Source organism: Hermetia illucens, chromosome 4, assembly GCF_905115235.1.
Source record: "Hermetia illucens chromosome 4, iHerIll2.2.curated.20191125, whole genome shotgun sequence".
In the NCBI taxonomy this organism is placed as follows: domain Eukaryota; kingdom Metazoa; phylum Arthropoda; class Insecta; order Diptera; family Stratiomyidae; genus Hermetia; species Hermetia illucens.
Window position 1 is genome coordinate 128,799,042 of NC_051852.1, and position 21,857 is coordinate 128,820,898.

Sequence of the window (21,857 nt, forward strand, 5' to 3'; positions counted from 1 at the left end):
TGTGCAGATGGCGCGCGGAGCGGCTGAGGGAAACGCTCAAGTGTATGGACCATTTCCCCTCCGCGGCCTTCCAATTTGCACCTGCCGTGTTTCCATGGTTACCTGTCAAACAATACAAGGTGCAAAAGAAGTAAACAAACTGCCGGATGAGTTAATTTAATAATTATTTTAATGTGAATTTGTGGTAAAGATGATTGTGTAGTTGCGGTTATACGAATAATATGCTGCGGTTTTAATATGTCGTACGATAAGGTGAGATCTGGTCGCTGGAACGGTGTTAGTGCGCCATTTACGCAACGCTCAATTTTTTCCCACAGGTTTTATTCAAGCATGAAGAGCCCCACGGTCCCGGAGATGTTTATTTTATTTGGCAAAAAGGTGCGTCCGGGTCGCTTCTGGCGTCCACCGGAAGCGACGGAACTGTGGCGATTTTCAACCGACAAGGACAACTCGTCGAGCGATTGATATTGCAAAGGTAATTTGATTAATATTTTACTTTATTCGGCTTATTGATTATCTAAAACAAAGAACAATATCCTTTGTGCGAAAATCCACATTTTGTAATGATAACGAAAATGAAACCTCCGTTTTAAAAACGCTATTTAGCTCAGTATGCCATTGGGCATGATAATGCATAATTAATTGTAGACTACGGCACCAATCAATAAACCCATTGCAGATATACGCGCGTACGTGCTCACTCCCAACAGCTGAAAGTGGGGAAAATGAGGTTTCCTTCAGGTTACAAAACTTTTTCTTAGAAAATTCTGCACCTACGTGTGGATGTGAATATTCAAAAGGTCAGTGGAAATCGTTCTCAATCCAGAATATGTTTACACCATGGAACGTTTTCACTACTTCACGTAAGCGTCAGACATCTACGACTGCTTTCTTACCTTGCTTCACTGTTTTGTATATTTATGCAAATGGTTGTGTATTTTGGGCATATTTTCAATTCGGAAAGAAATTTTCGAAGATTCAGCAAAAACTCTCAGAGTGAATGATGTCATTTCTACAGATAAAAAGCTACTGGAAGCTGGTGGACACCGTTAGAGATATCAACAATTTTACCAGTTGCTCACTAATAAGAATGCGCGGTTAGTTTTTCATTGTTAAAATATAAAAGATACACACAAAGTGATAACTTTGGAATAAATAGTCTGGAGAAGCAAAAAAGTGTTTCTGAATTGATTGGATAAAGATATCAGAAAGAAAAAAGGTAGAAGTAAAGCAGCAATTTAAACTTTTGAGAAGTTGAAAGATCATGTGAAGAGAAATGTATTTAAATTCATCAAAATCAATGTTGTATTCTGTACCTCGTACGACCTCTACCAAACCAATATTTCAATAAAAAAAAATATAATATGAATAAACATATATCATTGCACTGGCCAGGAAACCAAGAACTCCCGTAAAAAATGATAATACTTTCGCTACAACGTCCTTCGCAGAACCATCGAACCAAGTTCTTTCGTGATGCGGTGTACGAACGATCTACCCCTCATTCACGACGACGTGGGGGAGGGAATATTTCACTACGGTTTCTCAACGATATAACATTTGGGTTAGCTCCACGTCTTATGGACGAAATGGCTGGTGGTCGTTACATGCGAATATAAACTGCTTCTTCAAACTAAAGTGAAACTATCCCGGCCATCATCATCAACGGCGCAACAAGCGGTATTCAGTCTAGGCTTTCCTTAATAAGGAACTCCAGACATCCGAGCTTTGCGTCGAGATCCACCAATTCGATATCTCTAAAAGCTGACTGGCATCCTAACCTACGCCATCACTCCATCTCAGGCACGGTCTGCCTCGTCTTCTTTTTCTACCATAGATATTGCCCTTATAGACTTTCCGGACTGGATCGTCCTCATCCATACGGATTAGGTGACTAGAACTCAGGTGGTGGTACTAAGAACTCAGGCCTCTGTGGAATATATAAGGACTGGCAAGATGATAGTCTTGTGCAGAAAGAGCTTTGACCCTATAATGAGACGTTTCGAACGAAACAGTTTTTGTAAGCTGAAATAGGCTCTGTTGGCAGCCAACAACCGTGCGCGGATTTGATCGCCATAGTTGTTATCGTTCGTCATTTTCGACCCTAGATAGGATAAATTTTCAACGGTTTCAAAGTTGTAGCCTCCTATCTTTATTGTTTTCGTTTGACCAGTGCGATTCGATGTAGCTCGTTCTTTCGTTTTTGGCGCTGACGTTGCCACCACCATGTGCTTCGTCTGGACTTCATTAATGTGCAGCCCAAGATTGCTTGATCTGGATGAAAGTAGACTGTATATCTCGGGCTGTTCTTCCCATGTTGGGTGGACTTAAAGAGGATAGTGCCTCTCGCATAGTGATCTGCATCGCGAATCACTTTCTCCAGGGCCAGATTAAAGAAGACACATGATAGTGCATCCCCTTGTCGTAGACTGTTGTTGACGTCGAATGGTCTTGAGAGTGATCCTGCTGCTTTTATTTGGCCTCGTACATTGGCCAGGGTCAGCCTAGTCAGTCTTATCAATTTCTTTGGCATACCATGTGCAGTTTTACCCTGGCTATGCCGTCGTATGCGGCTTTATAGTCGATGAAAAGATGATGTCCAGATTCCAGTCGTTTTTCCATCGCATGCCGTAGAAAGAAAATCTGATCTGTTGCTGATTTGCCTAGAGTGAAGCCTCCTTGGTATGGGCTAATGATGTTCTGGGCGTATGGGGCTATCCGGCCTAACAAGACAGAGGAGAATATCTTATAGATGGCACTCAGCAACCAGATACCTCTATAATTGCTGCACTGCGTGAAATCCCCCTTTTTATGCATGGGACAGATAATGCCCGGTGCCAGTCGTCAGGCATTGATTCGTTGTTCCATATTTTGAGCATCAGTTGATGAACTACTTGGTGTAATTGGTCGCCTAACCAATCCATCGGCTTCTGGCGACTTATGGTTTTCAAGCCGGTGGGTTGCACGGACTGTTTGTTCTATTCTTGGTGGTGGTAGCATTTGTCCGTCGTCTTCAGTTAGTCAGTCAACCAATCGCTCCAATATGCCCATTCTGTCGGAAATCAGATGCCCCTCTTTATCTCGGCAGGATGGGCATCGTAAAACTTGCGCACCTGGTGCGGTTGCTCCCTATACTTTTCGAGTTTACAGCCGTGTTGGTTCTCTCAGGCTTCCTTTTTATGACTGTGAAGTCGCTTCTCCGCTCGACGGAGTTCGTGATAAGCCTCTGCGCGAGCCCGCGTTCTTTGAGAATGCAACATTACTCGGTATGCAGCATTCTTCCGTTCCATTGCTAGCTTACATTCATGATCAAATCAGTGGTTCCGACTTCTTGCGACTGGGGCCAAGTATGTTTGTGGCCGTATTAATGATAACGCTCATCAGGTGGTTGTGAAGATCATTTGTTGATGCTTCACCTCCAGGACATCTGTTAGCTGCGGTTATTGCGGCATCCATTTCCCCCTTATAAGTGTTACGGAGGGCTGTATTGAATGGCTTCAGTATTCACTCTCAACTGATTGTCAGGGGGTTTGTAGGAGGTATTGTAATTCGAGCTGGAACACTATGCCAACGTGATAGTTATCCGAGTCTATATTACCCTGGAAGACTGAAGATAAACACCAACAAAACTATTTGCATTAACGAACAGAAACTAGTAGGTGTCGTTCAATTTATCTATCTTGATAGTATTGTTTTTGCTGACAGTGATACTGAGCTTCATGTCACCTGATACAGTAGATCTGTTTTGTCTAAAATTTGGAAATGTAGATACTTCAACGCCGCATCAAGTTTAGGTTATTATACGCTAATATTCTCTCTGTGCTCTTATATGAGAGCAGCACCTGGAGCCGGCGTGCCAATTACGGGTAAACGTGATGATTAGAATGAGCAAGTCACACTTTAAGAAAGGGCGGAATCTATTCCATGGTGGCCGACGAGTGAGTCGCCTTAGAAACACATGACGCACAATAATAGAGGAGTGTGACCTTTTCGAGAAAATCTGAAGGGAGCTAAACTACGTTTCGGCGAATCAGGCATAATGACGTGTAGGCATGGTTGATGCGTTACAAGGAGGAGGGTTTGAGGCAAAGTACTTTTTATTATCCTTAGCAAAACAAAAATAAAATGTTGACATCGGAAAAAGAGATAAATAAAGTATAGTTGGAGTTATTCCACTATTCCAGTTGACAGGCCCCGCGACAGGCCGAGCAAGAAAACGCATCCAATGTCGTTAAAAACAACATGACCGGATCGAGTAACAAGCCTCGGAAAAAAGCTAGGGCGTTCACTTCAGTCGATGCGGCAGAACGGCACCCGGCCCTGCCGAGAAATGGGCGAGGGTTGGATGGCGCTAGGACGTGAGTAAGCTAGTCCGAGCAAAACAAATACGTGTCTGCATGCTAAATATTGGCACCCTAACTGGAAAGACGGAGGAACTTGCAAGGAAAAGGCGTACTGATATCTGCGCCCTGCAAGAAACGCGATGGTCTGGTCCTAGACCGCGAACCCGGTAAACATGGCTACAAACTTCTCTATTTTGGTAGCCCACACACTCAATACAATGTTCACATTGCCATCTCAGAGGGTTTCCCTGATACCATTAAGGAAGTCGAACGATTTGATGACCGGCTGATTATATCAGCTAATCGTACTATTCACTTCTTCACCGCGTACGCACCACAGACAGGTCGACCTGATGCCGAGAAAGATGCCTTCTGGCAACTTCTCGATACAAATACCTGCAACATTCCTGCTGATGACTATCATCATTACCGATGGTCATGTGGGTGGAAAGGCAGACGGTAACAGGTGCAATGAGGGAAATGGGTTTAGAGCGCGCAATGAAGGTGGCAAACGTATAGTCGATTTTGCGGACACCCATGACCTTGTACTTATGAACACATGGTTCATCAAACCATTGTCTCATCTTCCTACATTTTATAGTGGGAATAGTAAAATCCAAATCGCCTATATTCTCATAAGACTCCGACATTTTACCACTGTCACTGATTGCAAAGCCGTTCCCTATGAGACCATCGCACCTTAACATCGCCCATTGATTGCCGTCCTGCGAATCAAGCCACCGATAAACAATATGAAGAACGCGCTGGCCCGCCGCGCATTAAATGGTGGCCGTTTCGTGAGAAAAAAACAAAAAATATTTCACTTACGCGATTACTAACCATTACAACTGTGTAAGAATCGTGGAACCAAATTAAAGGCATGATCCACAAAGCGGCCTTTGGAACCCTCGGGGTGATCAAACCAGGTAAGCGGTACATCAACCGATATACTTGGCTTTGGAATGATCATGTTGAACTGAATGTTCGTGAAAACAAACGCCTCTACCACAATTTTCCCGCAAATTTACAAGAATGCCAAACGGATATCGAACACTTTTGTTGCGTTAATCACAAGAACGGTCTTACCGACCGTCGAGCTGCGACGGGTAGATGGTGAGAATACTTCGAGCAAATTCCAACTGAAGAATTTGTTTATCCTACGACATTTGGAGCAGTTCCACCTGTCAGCGCAACTGAAGTCGAGGAAGCAATAAAACGTATGAAATCGGGGAAATCAACCTGACGACATCACATCTGAGCTCTAGAAAGCCAAGAGCTGGGACCCAACACTGTGGCTCAGTGAATTCTTTGATCGGGTTTTTCAGGAAGGTAGAACACCATCTCACTGGCAAGAAAGTACTACAGTTCCAATATGGAAAAAGATAGGTAGTCCAGCAGAATGTTGAAATTACCTTCTGATCCGGTTACTTTTCCATAGCATGAGGATTTTTGAACGCGTTCTTGAAATGGAGAAACACCGTGAGAAGCATCGCCCTCCTTACATTACATTTCTGGATCTAGAGGAAGCATTTGACCGTGTGCGATACGAACTCATCTAGTATATTCGACAACAACACTTAGTGCCAGAAGAACTCGTGCGCTGGGTTCAATTGCTCTACCATGATCCGAAAAGTAAAGTTCGAAGTGTGGCTGGTGTATCAAAATCACTTCGTGGCTCTGTTGGTGTTCATCAAGGAAGCGCCCTCTCATCAGTCCTCCTTGTTCTTGTTATGGACACTGTCATACGGCACATCCAACGGCCGGCGCCCTATACATTGTTTTATGCAGATGATGTTTTCCTAGTGTCTAATAGCAAAAATGATCTCGAGCATGCATGATCGCCTCATGCAACACGGTCTCAGATTGAATCTAAATAAAACTTAATTTTTGAAGACCGATCCCAATGAAATAGGCACATATTACTGTCAGCGGCAGTGGCCTGCCCAGAACTCAGCGATTTAAATACCTCGGGTCAAAGCTATCAGTCAATGGGGAACTGCGCTTTGAAATTGCTTCACGCATTAACGCAACCTGGATGAAGGGGCACACAATTACTGTTCTTTGTGATCGACGTATTCGTTGATTCTTAAATTTAAAATTTACCGCAATGTCATTCGTCCTGTCGCTCTCCATGGTTCTGAGTGTTGGGCCACTATAAAAGATAATGAACGGCATCTTGCGGTTATATAAACAAAGATGTTGCGTTGGACTAGTGGCACGACACGTTTTGATCACATCCGAAATGAGGATATCCGGGATAGATATGGGTTTGCAACGATCGTGGAAAAACTACCAGAGAGGCGTCTTCGATGGTATGGTCACGCAATTCGTGCTAACGAGAATTCATTTGCCAAGATTGGTCTGAACATCGAAGTCGATGGTAAACGACCAAAAGGCAGGCCGAAACAACGGTGGCTTGACACGCTGGATGAACGTGACAAAGGCTGAAGAAAAAGAAGAAGAAAATCGATCCCGAGCAACTCGTCCTTATTTGGAAGGATCACTTCATGGGATATGACATACAGATTTCGTAGATCCACCCTAATGATATTGGCTCGATCATTGTCATAAAAAATGACCTGTCGAGAATGAACACTTTAAGTACCTCGGAACGCTATTCTCAGTTAATGGCACACTGTGTCATGAAATTATTTCATGGATGAAATGGAAAACTGGGTCCGGAGGGCAAATCATGTGGGCCTGGGGTGAAAATTATGCGAACATACCTGTTTTTCATTTTCCCATTGAAATTTCTATTCCGGGTCCGGGGAGATTTGCTTTGATTAGATTTTAGTATACAACTTATTTAAGTATTACCTGAGTTTATTTTTGTTTCTGTCTTTCAGCCTCTGCTCTGGATTCTCCTGGGATAGTGATGGCGACATTCTTGGCATAATAACATCAAATTCATCACAAGTTACGCTGTGGGATTCCAATTCTCACCGAAAACAACTGTTGGATACAGGCCTTCGCGACCCCCTTAGCTGCATAGTTTGGGCGAAAACTTCTCCTATTCTAGCAGTTGGAACATCACGTGGTAATTTAGCGATTTACAATCACCAAACATTGAAAAGGATCCCAATCTTGGGCAAGCATTCAAAACGCATAGTTTGTGGGGCTTGGTCAGCCGAAAATCTGCTGGCACTAGGCAGTGATGATAAGAGTTTTTCAATCAGTAATGAGGAAGGTGATTCAATGAGGGTCGTTCCCTTGCGTGATGTTCCTAGTGATATGTACTTTGCTCAAATGAAAACCGATGAAAAAATGCCTGGAGAAAATGCTGTGAGTATGATTATCGGAAAACGGACTTTGTATCTGTACTGCATGGCCGAACCAGATTCTCCTATTGAGTTGGGATTTCAAAGTCGCTATGGTCCGTTGATTCAGCATAAATGGTTTGGGGATGGATATATTTTGTTAGGTTTCTCACATGGGCATCTGGTGGCGATTTCCACTCATCCGAAAGATATTGGACAGGAATTGTGGCAGGTAAGTTGTTTGATTTGATTACCGAGAATTGCGCAGCGGTTTAGATGTAATATTTTAGGTGAAAAATCATCGGGATATTTTGACTGGAGTGGCCCATTGTCCGGTGCTCGATATTGTTGCATCGTGCGGTGATAATACGTAAGGCTTGTCGAAAAGTTGATTTCTACCCTTTCTGTCGAATCAATAATGATTTTCTTCTTCTAGGGTCAAAATCCATTCGATTACAAATCTTCATGAAACGGAGAAAATACTAACACTTCCTGACCAGTCAGCTGTTCAGATGATTGATTGGAGCTCAGATGGCCAACTTCTTGCCGTTACAACAGCTCAAGGAGCTATTTGTACATTTGTAACAAAATTGCAAATTATGCATTCAGTATCACCTCCACGTATAGCAATCCTAAGCAGTATTGTTGAAGTATCCATATACACTTATGCACCTGAAAAGGTACTATTCTGATATCACTTACTCCTGAATGTTAATCAAAAACTGCAAATTCTAGTCCAAAATGTTACCAAGTAAATTAATCCTCGAAGTGGAACCATCATTCATTGCGATTGGTCCGTTTCACTTAGCAGCGGGAATGAACAATCACGCGTGGTTTTATGATCTCGGAAAGAATTTAGCAGATAGTCCAGTGTTGTTAGGCGATAGAGAGTTCATATCAGAAATCCATAGTGCTCAATTAAATGCAGACTTCTGTGCAGCAATATGCGGCGAACAACTGATTTTGCAGTCGATTGAGTCGGATAATCCTGCAACAAAGGATAAGACTACACAATCCTTTCCTTCTGCTGTTCCCGGGTTGAATTCTGGGGTGATAACAAGCATGAAACTATCTAATGAGTTTCTCATTTTTGCAACAGATGTAAGTAACGCTGATCACAAGAGAACATCCCGTTATTAATGAAAATAATGTTTATAGTTGGGCGATCTGGTGTATTTTTCCTTGGACCAATGGTCAACTAGTATTAAATATCGCCATACCATGGGGATAAAAAGTATTTATAGTGATTCAGAAGGTACAAAACTGGTATTTGTAGACGACCATGGTCAGGGCTTCATTTTCTTGCCGGTAAGTGTTGATAGTGATAGTCACGACAGTTGTACATTAGTTTCCATTTTCAGAGCTGTGAAGAATCCACGATGATATCCGACTTTCCCAAAAAATGCGATGGTGTCCTCTGGGACTATTTACAACCGAACGTTTTTATTGTGTTTGACAATAAAATTTGCACTACTTTTAGTTTTGTTCGATATTCGGTCTTGGGTGAGTATTTGAATAGACGTAGGAAGCTAGAAAATAAAGGCTACAAATTGAAGGGTCTCTTACCTTATGAAAGCCCCTATAAAATGCGTGCCTCTCATTTCTCGTTGTCTAGAAAACCTTTATTTTTCAGGTAAGCACACTGTCACTGTTGGTGAAACCAAATTGATATCAGGGCAAGTCCCTCTAATGTTATACAATGGGGACGTTTGCTTGTATGTGGACGGTAAATTCAGTACAATTACGCTCTCAACGCATTTGTCGGTACCGGGGACAGATCCGAAGGAGCAATTAGATACTTTCATTAAGTTGCGGAAGTTTCAAGACGCTTATAAGTTATGCGAACAAGTTAAGGATGAGGAATTTTGGAGAAAGCTTGGTGAGCAGGCTATAGAAGATTTGGATCCAGCATTTGGTATAGCAGCCCATGAGAAACGTTGAGTGAAATACTTAAACAATTTTCGTTTACAGCTCTTAAAATTTATCAGAAAATCGGGAATGCTTCAATGGTTTTCGCTTTACAAGAAATGCAACACATCGAGGATTGTAATTTATTGTCAGGTTTCTGCTGCCTTATATTGGATAAGGCTGAAGAGGCCAAGACATTCTTTGCGAAAAGTCTGAATCCGCAAGAAGCGCTAGAATTATGCCGTGATTTATTGCAATGGGAACAAGCTATGATTTTGGCAACGTCTTTGGCGCCAGAACAGGTACCATTCATTGCACGTGAGTACGCACAGCAGCTAGAATTCGCTGGAAGTTACTCGGAAGCTCTGTACCATTACGAGAAAGGTTATAAAGAGGACATCATTCATGGGTCAGGAGATACATTGGAAAATGCCTCACCTGAGCTATTGGAACATGTACGGCTTTGTAAAGCTGGATTGGCCAGAACATCAATAAAAACGGGCGATTTTCGTCGTGGAATCCAATTCGCAGTTGAGCTCAATGACAAACAGTTGTTCTATGACTGTGGGGAATCATTGATAACGGTTGGCCACTTGATGGAAGGTGCAGGGTTGTTTGAAAAAGGGGAATTTTGGGATGAAGCATGCTCACATTATATACAACTGAAAATGTGGAATAAAGTTAATAAGATCCTACCTCATGTGACGAGTCATAAGCTACATACTGCTTATGCTAAAGCCAAAGAAGCCGATGGGCACTATACGGAAGCTATATCGAGTTACAAGATCTCAGGTGATTTGGATTCGGTGGTAAGAATATATTTAGAGCAACTATCAGACCCACACTCAGCATCAGAAGTAGTTTTGGAATCGAGATCAAGCGAAGGAGCAAAGATGCTTGCGAAATTTTATCAGAAAATTGGCGATGTTGAACAGGCTTTACAATTCCTGGTGATGTGTGGTTGCATTCAAGAGGCTTTCACCCTTGCACAAAGACACAACCGTTTGAAACTATACGGTGAACTTTTGGAGCGCTATGAGAATGCCCAACCAAGCGATTATATAGCTTTAGCGCACCATTTTGATAGTGAAAAATACACACTTCTTGCCGGCAAATATTACTTCCTTGGACGGGAGTTCTCGAAAGCATTAAAACTTTTATTAAAGGCTTCGTCCTTTACTAATGAAGAAACTACGGCTTTATCGTTGGCTATTGATTGTGTCGCTACGTCAAATAGTGACCAGTTATCTGGCCAACTTATTGAATTCCTTCTGGGGGAAGTTGATGGATCGCCAAAAGATCCAAAATATCTATTTCGCTTATACATGGCTCGAAAGCACTATAAAGATGCTGCTAAGACCGCTGTGATAATCGCAAATCAAGAACAGGTTGCTGGAAACTACAGAAGTGCCCATGATCTCTTGTTTTCAATGTATCAGGAACTACGTCGAAATAATTTAAGCATTGCAACTGACATGCGTCATAACTTGATCCTCCTTCATCGCTACACTTTAGTTCGCATTCATGTTAAGCTTGGGAATCATTTACTAGCCGCAAAGTTATTAGTTCATGTAGCGGCAAACATTTCGCAGTTCCCATCACGTGAGTATGTTGAGTGTATAGTGTGGATACATAACAATTTAAACATATTTCAGATGTTGTCCCAATCTTGACTTCAACTGTCATTGAATGCCACCGAGCTGGATTGAAAAAATCTGCGTTCACATACGCCTCAATGCTTATGCGTCCTGAATACAGGAATCAGATTGATTCAAAATACTCAAAGAAAGTAGAAGGAATTGTGCGGAAAGCGCCAAAGGGCATTAAAGACTTCAAAGATGATTTCGAAGGTGAGACCATGGAATGCCCAATATGCGATGCTAACTTGCCCAATATGGATGTCACTTGCTATCAATGTAAAACAACGTTACCTATTTGTATAGCGACGGTAAGTTGGAATTTTATTCCGATTAAGTCCAATGGATTTAGTTTATCTTGCTCTTTATTCCATTTTTACCAACACATTTTCCAGATGCTGGAATAAAACGAAGGTTTATTCCAAGAGTTAATTTTTTATCTTATCCATTTTAGGGACAGCATATTGTTAAAGAAAATATGGCCGCTTGCCCGGAGTGTGATTTCCCATGCTTCAGGCCTGAGATGGAAAAGTAACTACAAATTTGAAGGAATCGTCAAATTCCTAATTATTTTTTTCTTTCTAGAATTCTCTCAGAACTTAATCAATGTCCAATGTGTAGTGAGACGGTTGATTCGAACCGGCTAATGGACGTTGAAGATATTCGACCCTATATCTTACCTATTCTATAATTGAGTTCCAGTTGAAGGCTTTAAGCAATTCTCGAGCACAATGTACCATGACACAATGCATTTAATGTACAAATTAAAGCTTTTTAAGTTAATGTTGAAAAGTCTTCGTTTTAATTGTTGTTTGAGCAAACTGGATATTAGGACTTTCAGCACAGAATATCATTTCTAATTTTATGCAATTATTGATTGTTAAAACAAAACTTTAATTGCCATAGCATTTGACATGTTAGAACAATTAGGTTTTCAAATAGAAATCAATATGCATTTGCACAATGCGTGGAAATAGTAAAAATTCACTAGGAAATTGTGGAAAGAGTTGGTCAAGTTCGTAATGGTTTCCATCATCATAGTCCAATCATAGTGAACTTAATCCATAGATGCCATCCTTTCGGACAAATTCATAATGTGGAAATTTCAATATGTTTTCCTCAGGGCAGTTGGCTGTGCCAGGCTGTGCTAAGAATATGGCTGCAATCCAGTAATTGGTAATGAAGGTATTGGTCGTTTAACGTAAGTACCTGCCGTGTAGGTATAATCCCACGGTCCTCTTCGGACACCGATTTTATTTGTGGACCAGAATCAGAGCACTGCCGTAACTAACACCACGGTACTGGTTTATGCTGAGTGCGGGCTCAGCATTTATACAATAGGATGTGAGGACTATTTAACACCTCTGCCGCAACTAAGGGGTATGGCACTCGAGTTATATAGTGCAACTCTACGATAGAGAATAAAAGAAGATTTGCCCGCAATATAGGCACAACCAACATGAAACGCAAATAACCAGCCCGAGGACATAACGTCCAGGAATTCTCGCGGAGCATGCGTTCTCAGAGGGCCATACCGGTTCCCATGGTACAAGGTAACCTCTGGCGAGGGTTCCTTTCAAGAGCCACTTCAGATGAGTCCCTTGTAGACACAGGTCTGATCGTCCTCCTCGAGTACGTGGGTATCGCATTGCCCAACGGCACAGGCCTGAGTTCACCTGAAATTGAAATTTAGCTGAGACAAACGTTTGTCTGTTTGATATCTGATGCAGGCACACACATTCGTCTGACACAAGCACAGATTTTTGTTTGACACAAACGTTTGCCGGGAACAAACATTTATCCGAGACAGAGATTTGTCTGACATAGGCACAGATATTTGTCTGCCTGAAGTTACCAACCAAGCTAGTTGTTAATTTTTCTGCTAATTGCGACTAATCCACAAATTGCTTTTTAGTTAAAACGCTAACTAGCCAATAAGTAATCTTGCCTAATTGAAATAAGTTTACTGTCTGCCTGTCACACGCACTTTTCATCAAAATGATTGCGCCGATTCTAAGAAAATTTTCTGGACACATAGGGACTATGAAATTCCACACACACACACGGTATTACTTTGTATATGTAGTGTAAATTGTGAGGCACCAAATTAAAGGTCTCAATGAGTACCTTCATCTGAGTCTGAATGTGCTCAGGGGAAGTCACCATATGGTGCTCCACTTTTTCCTATACAGACTGAAATTCAGTCATATCAGGAAACTGTAGGGCATCATCTCCATTTTGAGAGCGAAGAACAATGATGGTCTTCGACTCACACAACATAGAGCAAATTGCAGCATCTTCGATGCGCTCTCCCACAATGGAGACGTGCGCGGAGGATAGTGCATACAGGGGCGGAACCTCGTATGGGGGCTCGCACTGGGCAAGGGACTACAGAGTGAATCCTACCTGCTAGTAACTTCTCCTACACCTTCCAAAGAACAGGCGGAAGGAAGGGAAGCCAGAGACGTGAACGAAACTGACTTGATGCCAGTTCGAGTGATCGAATCTATGCAACCCGGACACCGCAAACCAATTAAGGTGCTAAGTGGAAAACAGACGAATGCTCTGCGGGATGAGATGAGATCTTTCGTGGATGAGAACATGGGAATTGCGGTACTTCCAAGTACGGCTTTTCTCAGAGAAATCAATCATGAGGGGATCGAGTCTCTGGCGGTACGGTGTGGGGGAAACCCCGTCATACGCGGACTGCCGCATACGCTTCTAACTGTTTTCCATAAGACAATAGACTAAGTTTATGTCGAAAAACATAAAGATTGGTCAAATCAACCTGCAGCATGCCAAAGCTCCGTCCTACCTGTTGGCAGCGAGAATGACAAAGCTACAGGATTTCCCCTATATCTTTTTGGTGCAAGAACCGTGGGTTCGATTTAACAGAATCTGTGGCATTGGATCAGTAAAGGGGGCTAGGATCTTCTACGACGAAAGATCCGTAAGACCGAGAGCTTGCGTCCTGATGTCAAGACGGTTAGAGGCAACTATGCTGAGACAATATTGTTCCCAGGACTTAGCTACGGTCATCATACAATTTCAGATAAATGGCGAGAGGAAAAACATCATAGTTGCCTCCGCTTATTTACCCTATGATTCTTTGTATCCTCCACCGACGCAAGAACTTAGGGATCTGGTGGCGTATGCAGAATCAAGTGGTCTCGAACTCTTAATAGATTGCGATGCGAATGCTCAACATATTTGTTGGGGCAGTAGCAAATGCAATCCAAGAGAAGAGAAGCTATTTGATTTCATCACTTCAGCTGGTCTTATGACTGCGAACGTAGGGTGCGCCCCTACGTTCGTGGGACCGAGAAGAAGCGAAGTAGTTGACCTAACAATCTGTACCCCAAAATTGTTAGAGTTGATTACACACTGGCGAGTGCTAGACGAGGTCTCACTGTCAGATCACCGATATCTAGAATTCAATCTGACTATTGCGGGCGAACAGTCTGCAGTACAAAGACGGAACCCTAGCAAAACGGATTGGGCAAAGTTCAATGAACTTCTTGGCAATAAAGTACAGTTCCCTAGGCGACTAAGGACTCCTTTGGTGCTGGAAGATGAATTGAAAACTCTGAACTGCACACTTTTAGAGTGCTATGAAGAGGCTTGTCCTATTTCCCGAGGCCAAAGCGGTAAAAGGGTTCCTTGGTGGAACCGAGAACTGCAAAAACTCAGGAAATCAACCAGGCGACTTCTAAATCGTGCTTGCAAAAGTAACAAGAACGAAGACTGGTTAAATTTCAGGAACTCACAACGTGAATATAAGAGGCTCGTGAGGTGGTCGAAACGAGACTCCTTTAGTGCGTACTGTGAGGAACTGGAAGGCGAAAGGGAGACGTCAAGGCTGTGCAGAGTCCTCAAAAGGGATGAGTCGGCCAAGTTGGATTCTCTTAGAAAACCCGACGGTACTTTCACGAGCTCCAGATTGGGCTCAGTACAGACCCTCCTGGAAGTACACCACCCGGGAGAACGGGTGAGAGAAGTGGTAGGGGGAGAGTTGACGGTTCTTGCAACCCCTTCAACACGCAAGTGTTACAAGGGGAACTGGAACACTGCGAAAGCGGTTGTTACCCATGAAAAGGTGAGAGCTGCCATACTGTCCTTTGAACATTTCAAAGCACCTGGCATGGATGGCATCTATCCGGCAATGCTAAAGGAGGGTATGGAGCATTTAGAGCGACCTCTAAGAAATATTTTTCGAGGATGTCTTGCTCTGGGCTACGTGCTAATCCAAAGAACTTCAGACAGATCAGCTTGACTTCATTCTTGCTGAAAGGTTTGGAGAGACTGGTGGAGCGTCACATTCGTGGAAACGCACTTAGGTCACACCCACTTAGTGAAAACCAACATGCTTACCAACGTGGAAAGTCCTGTGAGTCTGCTCTTCATTCTTTGGTCACAAAGATAGAGGATGCAACTTTGAGTACGCGATGGGGGTGTTCGTGGACATTGAAGGGGCTTTTGACTGTGCGCCTTTTCAAAAACTTTGTGATGCCGCCAGAGCGCATGGTGTTGATGATGCTTTAATTAAGTGGATCCATGCTATGCTAACGCAAAGATTGCTGTGCGCTGAGTTAGGGGTCGACCGCTACCTGACTACGGAGGCAACGAAGGGCTGCCCCCAAGGAGGTGTGCTTTCGCCGCTTCTGTGGAGTATGCTGATCGACTCGCTGCTATGCGAACTGCAAAATTTGCCAATACACGCTCAAGCTTATGCTGATGACGTGGCTGTACTTGCTGTTGATCGGGATCTTGGAACGGTGTGTAGGAATATACAGCGTGCCGTTGATTTGATAGACAGCTGGTGCCTTAGACATGGTTTGTCAGTTAATCCAAATAAAACCACAATGGTTTTATTCACAAAAAGGAGAAAACTGGATGGACTTTGCCTCCCTGAGATGAGGGGTACTACCCTTCAACTCTCCGAAGAAGTGAAATATCTGGCGGTCACTCTAGATAAAAAACTTCTTTGGAACAAACATTTAGAGGTAAAGATGAAACGAGCTCTCACAGCTTATGGGCTGTGCAGACGGACCTTTGCCTCGACATGGGGACTCAGGCCTCATGTGGTAATGTGGATATACGTTGCCATCATTAGGCCGATGTTCGTATATGCATCCGTAGTGTGGTGGGTTAAGGTGAGACAAAAAGGTTTTCACCGTAAACTAGCCGCACTGCAAAGAACTGTTTGTCTGGGTATCACTGGTGCCATGAGCACGACATCTGGCGCAGCTCTGAATGCACTACTCAATTTGCAGCCCCTGGATATATTTATTCAAAGCACTGCAATGAGAGCAGCTCATAGGCTAATTCGATTAGATCTATGGGAAAACAACGGATGTGGGGGGCGCAGAGCATTGGAAGAGTTACTGGGAGGAGTGAATCCAGTTCTTACAATGCCTTCCGATTCTCGTGTCCCCATACATCTGTTTGGTAGAAGATATGTAGTTACCCTGAAGCATAGAGAGGACTGGGAAGACCCAGAGGAATGCGTGGCGGGATATACGGAAGTCTTCTACACCGATGGCTCAAAAACAGAAGAGGGTTCTGGAGCCGGAGTCTACCCCTCGAATAAAAACGAGAAGTGGGCTTTTCCCTTTGGGACAATATGCAACGGTTTTTCAAGCCGAAGTTTATGCGATCCTAAGGGTGGCAAACTAGGAGATTGACGAGCGGTTGAAGGGCAGGCGCATCGCAATCTGCAGTGACAGTCAAGCTGCACTGAGGGCATTGAGCAGTCCTTTGATCACCTCGAAAATCGTTCAGGAATGCAGAAACCGTTTGAACTCTATGTCTAGATTCAATACGGTTTAACTACTCTGGGTACCTGGTCACTGTGGCATAGAGGGAAATGAAATCTCGGACGCTTTAGCGAAAGAGGGGTCAATCTCCCCTATGCCGGGACCGGAGCCAGCAATTGGAGTATCAGTGGCATTGGCTAAATCTGTTTTCAAAAACTGGGAACAAGTTTCCCATAATGACAGGTGGCAGAGCCTAAATGCTGCTCGACACACCAAACTTTTCCTGCCAGAACCCAACATACGTACCGCAAAGTTTATCCTGTCGAAAAGCAGGAGGACTTGCAGGTGTATTGTGGGCATTCTGACAGGCCATAATTCACTAGCTGGGCATATATTCAGAATAGGAATTACCGAAGATGATACGTGTCCTTCCTGTAATGAGGAAGCGGAACCCACGGAGCATTTCCTATGTGAATGCCCGCCTATGGACGCATCAGGCATCAGATCTTTGGTGCCGATGTTCTCCAATTACGACGGGTAGCATCACATCCACTAACGGAAATCCTGCGATACGTTAACGAATCCGGAATATTCCGTTAGACGGGGGAGGCGAGTACAATGGGCCAACACGGCCTGAGTGCTCAGAAGCTGTAGCTTCTCCCCATACACACACACACACACACACAGTACCTTCATAGATTTTAGTTTTGACTTTTGCTGCAAAATAGGGAAGCTATTCCAAGATTTCCTTTGATTATTTTTTTCGGCTCGCATGGAGATAGAAACAATCTGTTCTCAGACTTCCAATTCGCCAACCAAACAAGTCAACGTCCTTCACTTTATTCTCAGGCATGTTACTCAGTGCCCGATCAACAAAATATTTCTCTCACTATCGAACGACAACTGAATCATATACACGTCGATGTTGAATTTCGAAGGTCGCAGCTGAACACGCAAGCGAACGAAAGCAACGATCAGATTATAATCCTTACGAGAACGATTTCAGGGTTTCTCTTGTTATGCATCACATATCCGAGCAAGGTGTTGTCGAAGTCCATCTTGGCATTCAGATCACCCATCACCATCACAATATCACCTTTAGAAAGCCTCTTCTGAACTGCGTGGAATTAATCATATAAAGCATCCTTGTCTTTCTCAATGGAATTCTCCGTTGGGGCATAGCACTGTACAATTTTCAATTTCCTTAACTTGCCCGGAATCTTGCAGTCATAAATTGGCCCGTAAGTCAAAAGAGCGCGCCTTGTAGTACATTTGACTTTCTAGGGTACATATTGCTGCGGTTGGCATGTCCGGATTTGGTGTCTTTTTACACGTTAGCTGCCACGGTGGATAGAATTCATGAGGTCCCCGCGCAACCTGTGGTTTGGTGAGGTGTTTCATATCATTAAGCCAGGTGACTCGCGGCAGCGTTAACAGCTACCGTTTCTAAGTTGACAGAGGCAATCGTCGAGATCCGCCTCCCATCAGGACCTTCGGCAAGTCCCGGGAAATGTACCAATCTCTGCCTTTTCTCATAGATTTGCGGGAGCTTTGGCGAAGGTTACTCGAAATGCAGCATCACGTTGCTTCACAATTTACGACCCTTTGAGCCGGCGCAACTACCTAGTCGATACAGTCGCTGAAGTCTCGGTCCTTTCCTTATCCCGGAGTTATAATTTATCACTGCAATCGTTGAAATTCGCGGCAGTAAATTCCTTATCGATCTGCATGTAGGCATGAGTCTAGAGTTACGACGAGCATTTTTTTTGAGTTCCATTATCGCGGACATTAGCATTCCCATCTTGGGCGTAGACTACCTGTGCCATTTTAAATTGCTAGTGGAGCTATTTAACAGGTCCCTCATTGACTCCACAACTTGCTTTAAGTCATCCGGAAAAATCCGGCGCATACAGCAATCTTTCTCTCATTTTTGATAACGTTGCCGACCCATGTATTCGCGACTTCTCCAAAAATATTGTAACATCACTACCAAGCATAGTCTCTCTAAGTTCAGCACCGCATCAACACTACTGGCTTTCCTATATGTGTTCATTACCACTACAGAAGCTTGCAGTTGCGCCATAAAAGTTAGAAGAACTTTTTAAGCAGGGTATTTGTAGACCCTCAGAGAGTTCTTGGTCTTCGCCACTTAACATGGTCCCTACATCAAATGCCGTATTTTCTCGATCTTGGACTCAGTTAAGTGACGTCATTAGATCCCTATGGCTTCCAAAGACATTTCGAAAGCGGTAATATGTACATATTTCGAACTATTCGAGTTCGCTAAGATAACTTTTGGACTATGCAATGCAGGGCAAACCTGTCAGAGATTCATTCACTCTGTGCTCTGTTCTTTTGGATGATGTTCTGGTCGCGTCTTCTTCTGAGTCTGAGCATTTAGAACATCTCGAGTGCATTTTCCAACATCTTCTTGAGGCCGGTCTAGCACTCAACGTTTAGAAAAGCAAATTTTTACAATCGCAAGTGCGATTCCTCGGCCACTGGCTTACCCCTGAAGACATCCAACTGGACCCAGTTAAAATAAAAGCGATTTCGAGCTTCGCACTCCTGATAACTGTTAAGAATCTGAGAAGGTTCTTGGGCATATTAAATTTCACCGTCGTTTCATATCCTGCCTACTTGTCTGGGCCGAAGACCAAAAACTCCCGCTTGATTGCGTGGTCCCCGGAGGTTGTTCAGGTGTGTGACACCACCAAGCACCAGCTGGTCGAACTGCACTTCTGACATTCCCTCAATAAAATCCACTCCTAGCCGTATTCGTCCATGTCTAAGATTTCGCTATAGGTGTTGCTCTTCAGGGGAAGTGAACCAAATTTGGTAGCCGTTGAGCTTATTTCTCAAGCAACTGAATCTCATTCGACGGCACTACAGTATTTATGATCGTGAATGATTAGTCGCATGTCTCGCAATTAAATCCTTACCGCATTTCCTTCACAGTGTTCGCAGACCATAAGCCACTCACCTTTGCTTTGAAATAAAAGCTCGACAAAGCGTCCACTAGCCAATTTCAGTACTTGAGCTCTATCACCAAATTCACCTCCGACATTGAACAAGACGTTTTATCACCACATTATCAGAGTCTTAGGACCAACTTCAAATACACGTCTAGGGAGTATACTGCGAGGCCTCAGACACGGGACCAAGGCTATAAATTCCACCCGATTTACGTAAGGAAGTATTTTACGGCGTTCATGATCCACGGGACCCATCCCAATATTTCTGGCCGTGCATGAACAAGAACATTAGTTTTTGAGCCAGACATCTTGCATATTAGAACTACTAGACTATAGAATATGTGAGGATAGAGGTATGCGTGTTCCTTCAGTTCACCAAACGCTTCTGCACAATCGCACGGTTTTAGGTATTGCTTTACAATCATCGATAGGTTCTCGTGGTGGCCTAAGGCGATACCTCTGAAAGACATTTCTGCATTATCTGTTCTCCTTTTGTCGAGAATGGATTCCACGCTTTGATATGCCGGGAAAACCTGAGACTCCTCAGCGATCCTGTACTCGACATTAGGTCGGAACTTAACACCACCGGGTATTTGGGTGTACTTAACTATGTAGTGCGAAAGCTGCAGTCACCATCATTCCCCAACTACACGAGAAGCGCAGACGGCGTGCCCAGAGATCTGCACTCTTGCATGCACGTCCTAATTAGGACGGACACCGCCCGGATCAAAGTCCTCGATCGAAGCCCACAACATTTTAGCCTCAACCTAACGTTGAGGAGCACGATCAAGAGGATCTCCTTGGTCTAGTTAAAGCCCTCTTTCCAAGAAGAAAGCGCACCCTGGAAAAGAGGCGCGCGAGACATCCGTTTTGACTTGTGGTAGTTGAGCTGAAGGAGCCGTGGGTATGGTCCCCACTAAAACCACCTTTGGTTTCAGCTGGAGGAGGAGTTAATTGTAGTGCACAGTAATGCTGCAACCTTGGACGGCAGAGATTTTTTTAAATTTCAACTTCTCCAAAATGTGTAACCGTAGTTATTCATGGAAGAATATTAAATGATTTTAATATGTATGTATTTAATTTCGACTAATAATTCGGTGAATTTTGGGTGCCGATGATTTCGGCTATCTTTGCAGCTTCGTTGAGTGTGTCGGCATCGTGCGTAAAATCATTTTTTTTTTGACGGTTCTATCAGATATGCTATGGCTTTCTTGCTAGTTTTAAGTGTTGACGGACCTGCACGATAGATCCATCCATCCATGAGTCTATAAAGGGAGTGTGCCTTTACATCTTTATCTAAATAAAAGACATTTTACATTATATATGTATATTCCGATATATTTTTGTCTAAATTGCGTTCGCTTTGTTCCTTTCTGTGTCTATTAACATTTCATTTCTATTAATTGTATATAATAGAGCTTTAATAATTTTCCGAAATGATTTTGAATATGAATAAATGTAAATAGATTTTATGTATTTATTAATGCTTTTAAAATGTGTATTTAATGTGAATGAAATTCTTATATTTCTCTTATAAACATTTCTGTAAAAAATATTTAAATGAATTTTTTTTAGAAGGGAAGAATAACGAACGTGAGCTAAAAATCCTCGAATATCTTTATGTACTTAAGTAGTTTTATGTAGTTATGAATATCTACATGCATATTTCGAATTACATTTGGTCTTCAGATTATTGTTTTCTGCATAGTTTCGATGTTGCTATTTGTTAATTGGAAAAATGTGCGCAAATGTTCAAATGAAGGCTCGATATCTTAATGTGTTCCTTACTAGATTCTAATACACTCAATACGAATATTTACTTTATACTGTTTGCGTTATTACTCTGACGTGTTTATGAAATGATTTTTAGGTTCTTAAGGGTGGTCTTTGGGAAAGAATTAAGAAAATGTAAAATTGGTGGACATACATGTAGACGAGGGGCTCATTCATACATACTATCAAACTTGAAATTAGTTTGTCA

General features: G+C 42.9%; 1 protein-coding gene across 1 annotated transcript; it reads left to right on the forward strand.

The window, feature by feature from the left end:
* Positions 1 to 99: 99 nt before the first annotated feature.
* Positions 100 to 11,937, forward strand: LOC119655970 (WD repeat-containing protein 19). Its single transcript, XM_038062203.1, has 13 exons — positions 100 to 252; positions 318 to 475; positions 7,190 to 7,832; positions 7,891 to 7,970; positions 8,037 to 8,280; positions 8,336 to 8,701; positions 8,759 to 8,908; positions 8,962 to 9,103; positions 9,234 to 9,515; positions 9,572 to 11,110; positions 11,164 to 11,456; positions 11,600 to 11,676; positions 11,731 to 11,937. The coding sequence occupies exons 1-13, from the start codon at positions 238 to 240 to the stop codon at positions 11,834 to 11,836; spliced, it is 4,095 nt and encodes a 1,364-aa protein (XP_037918131.1). The 5' UTR covers positions 100 to 237; the 3' UTR covers positions 11,837 to 11,937.
* Positions 11,938 to 21,857: the final 9,920 nt, after the last annotated feature.

Coding starts and splice junctions, on each gene's coding strand:
- LOC119655970 (XM_038062203.1), top strand. Junction 9,104..9,233: donor TGTTCGATATTCGGTCTTGG/GTGAGTATTTGA, acceptor TTTATTTTTCAG/GTAAGCACACTGTCACTGTT. Junction 11,677..11,730: donor TTCAGGCCTGAGATGGAAAA/GTAACTACAAAT, acceptor TTTTCTTTCTAG/AATTCTCTCAGAACTTAATC.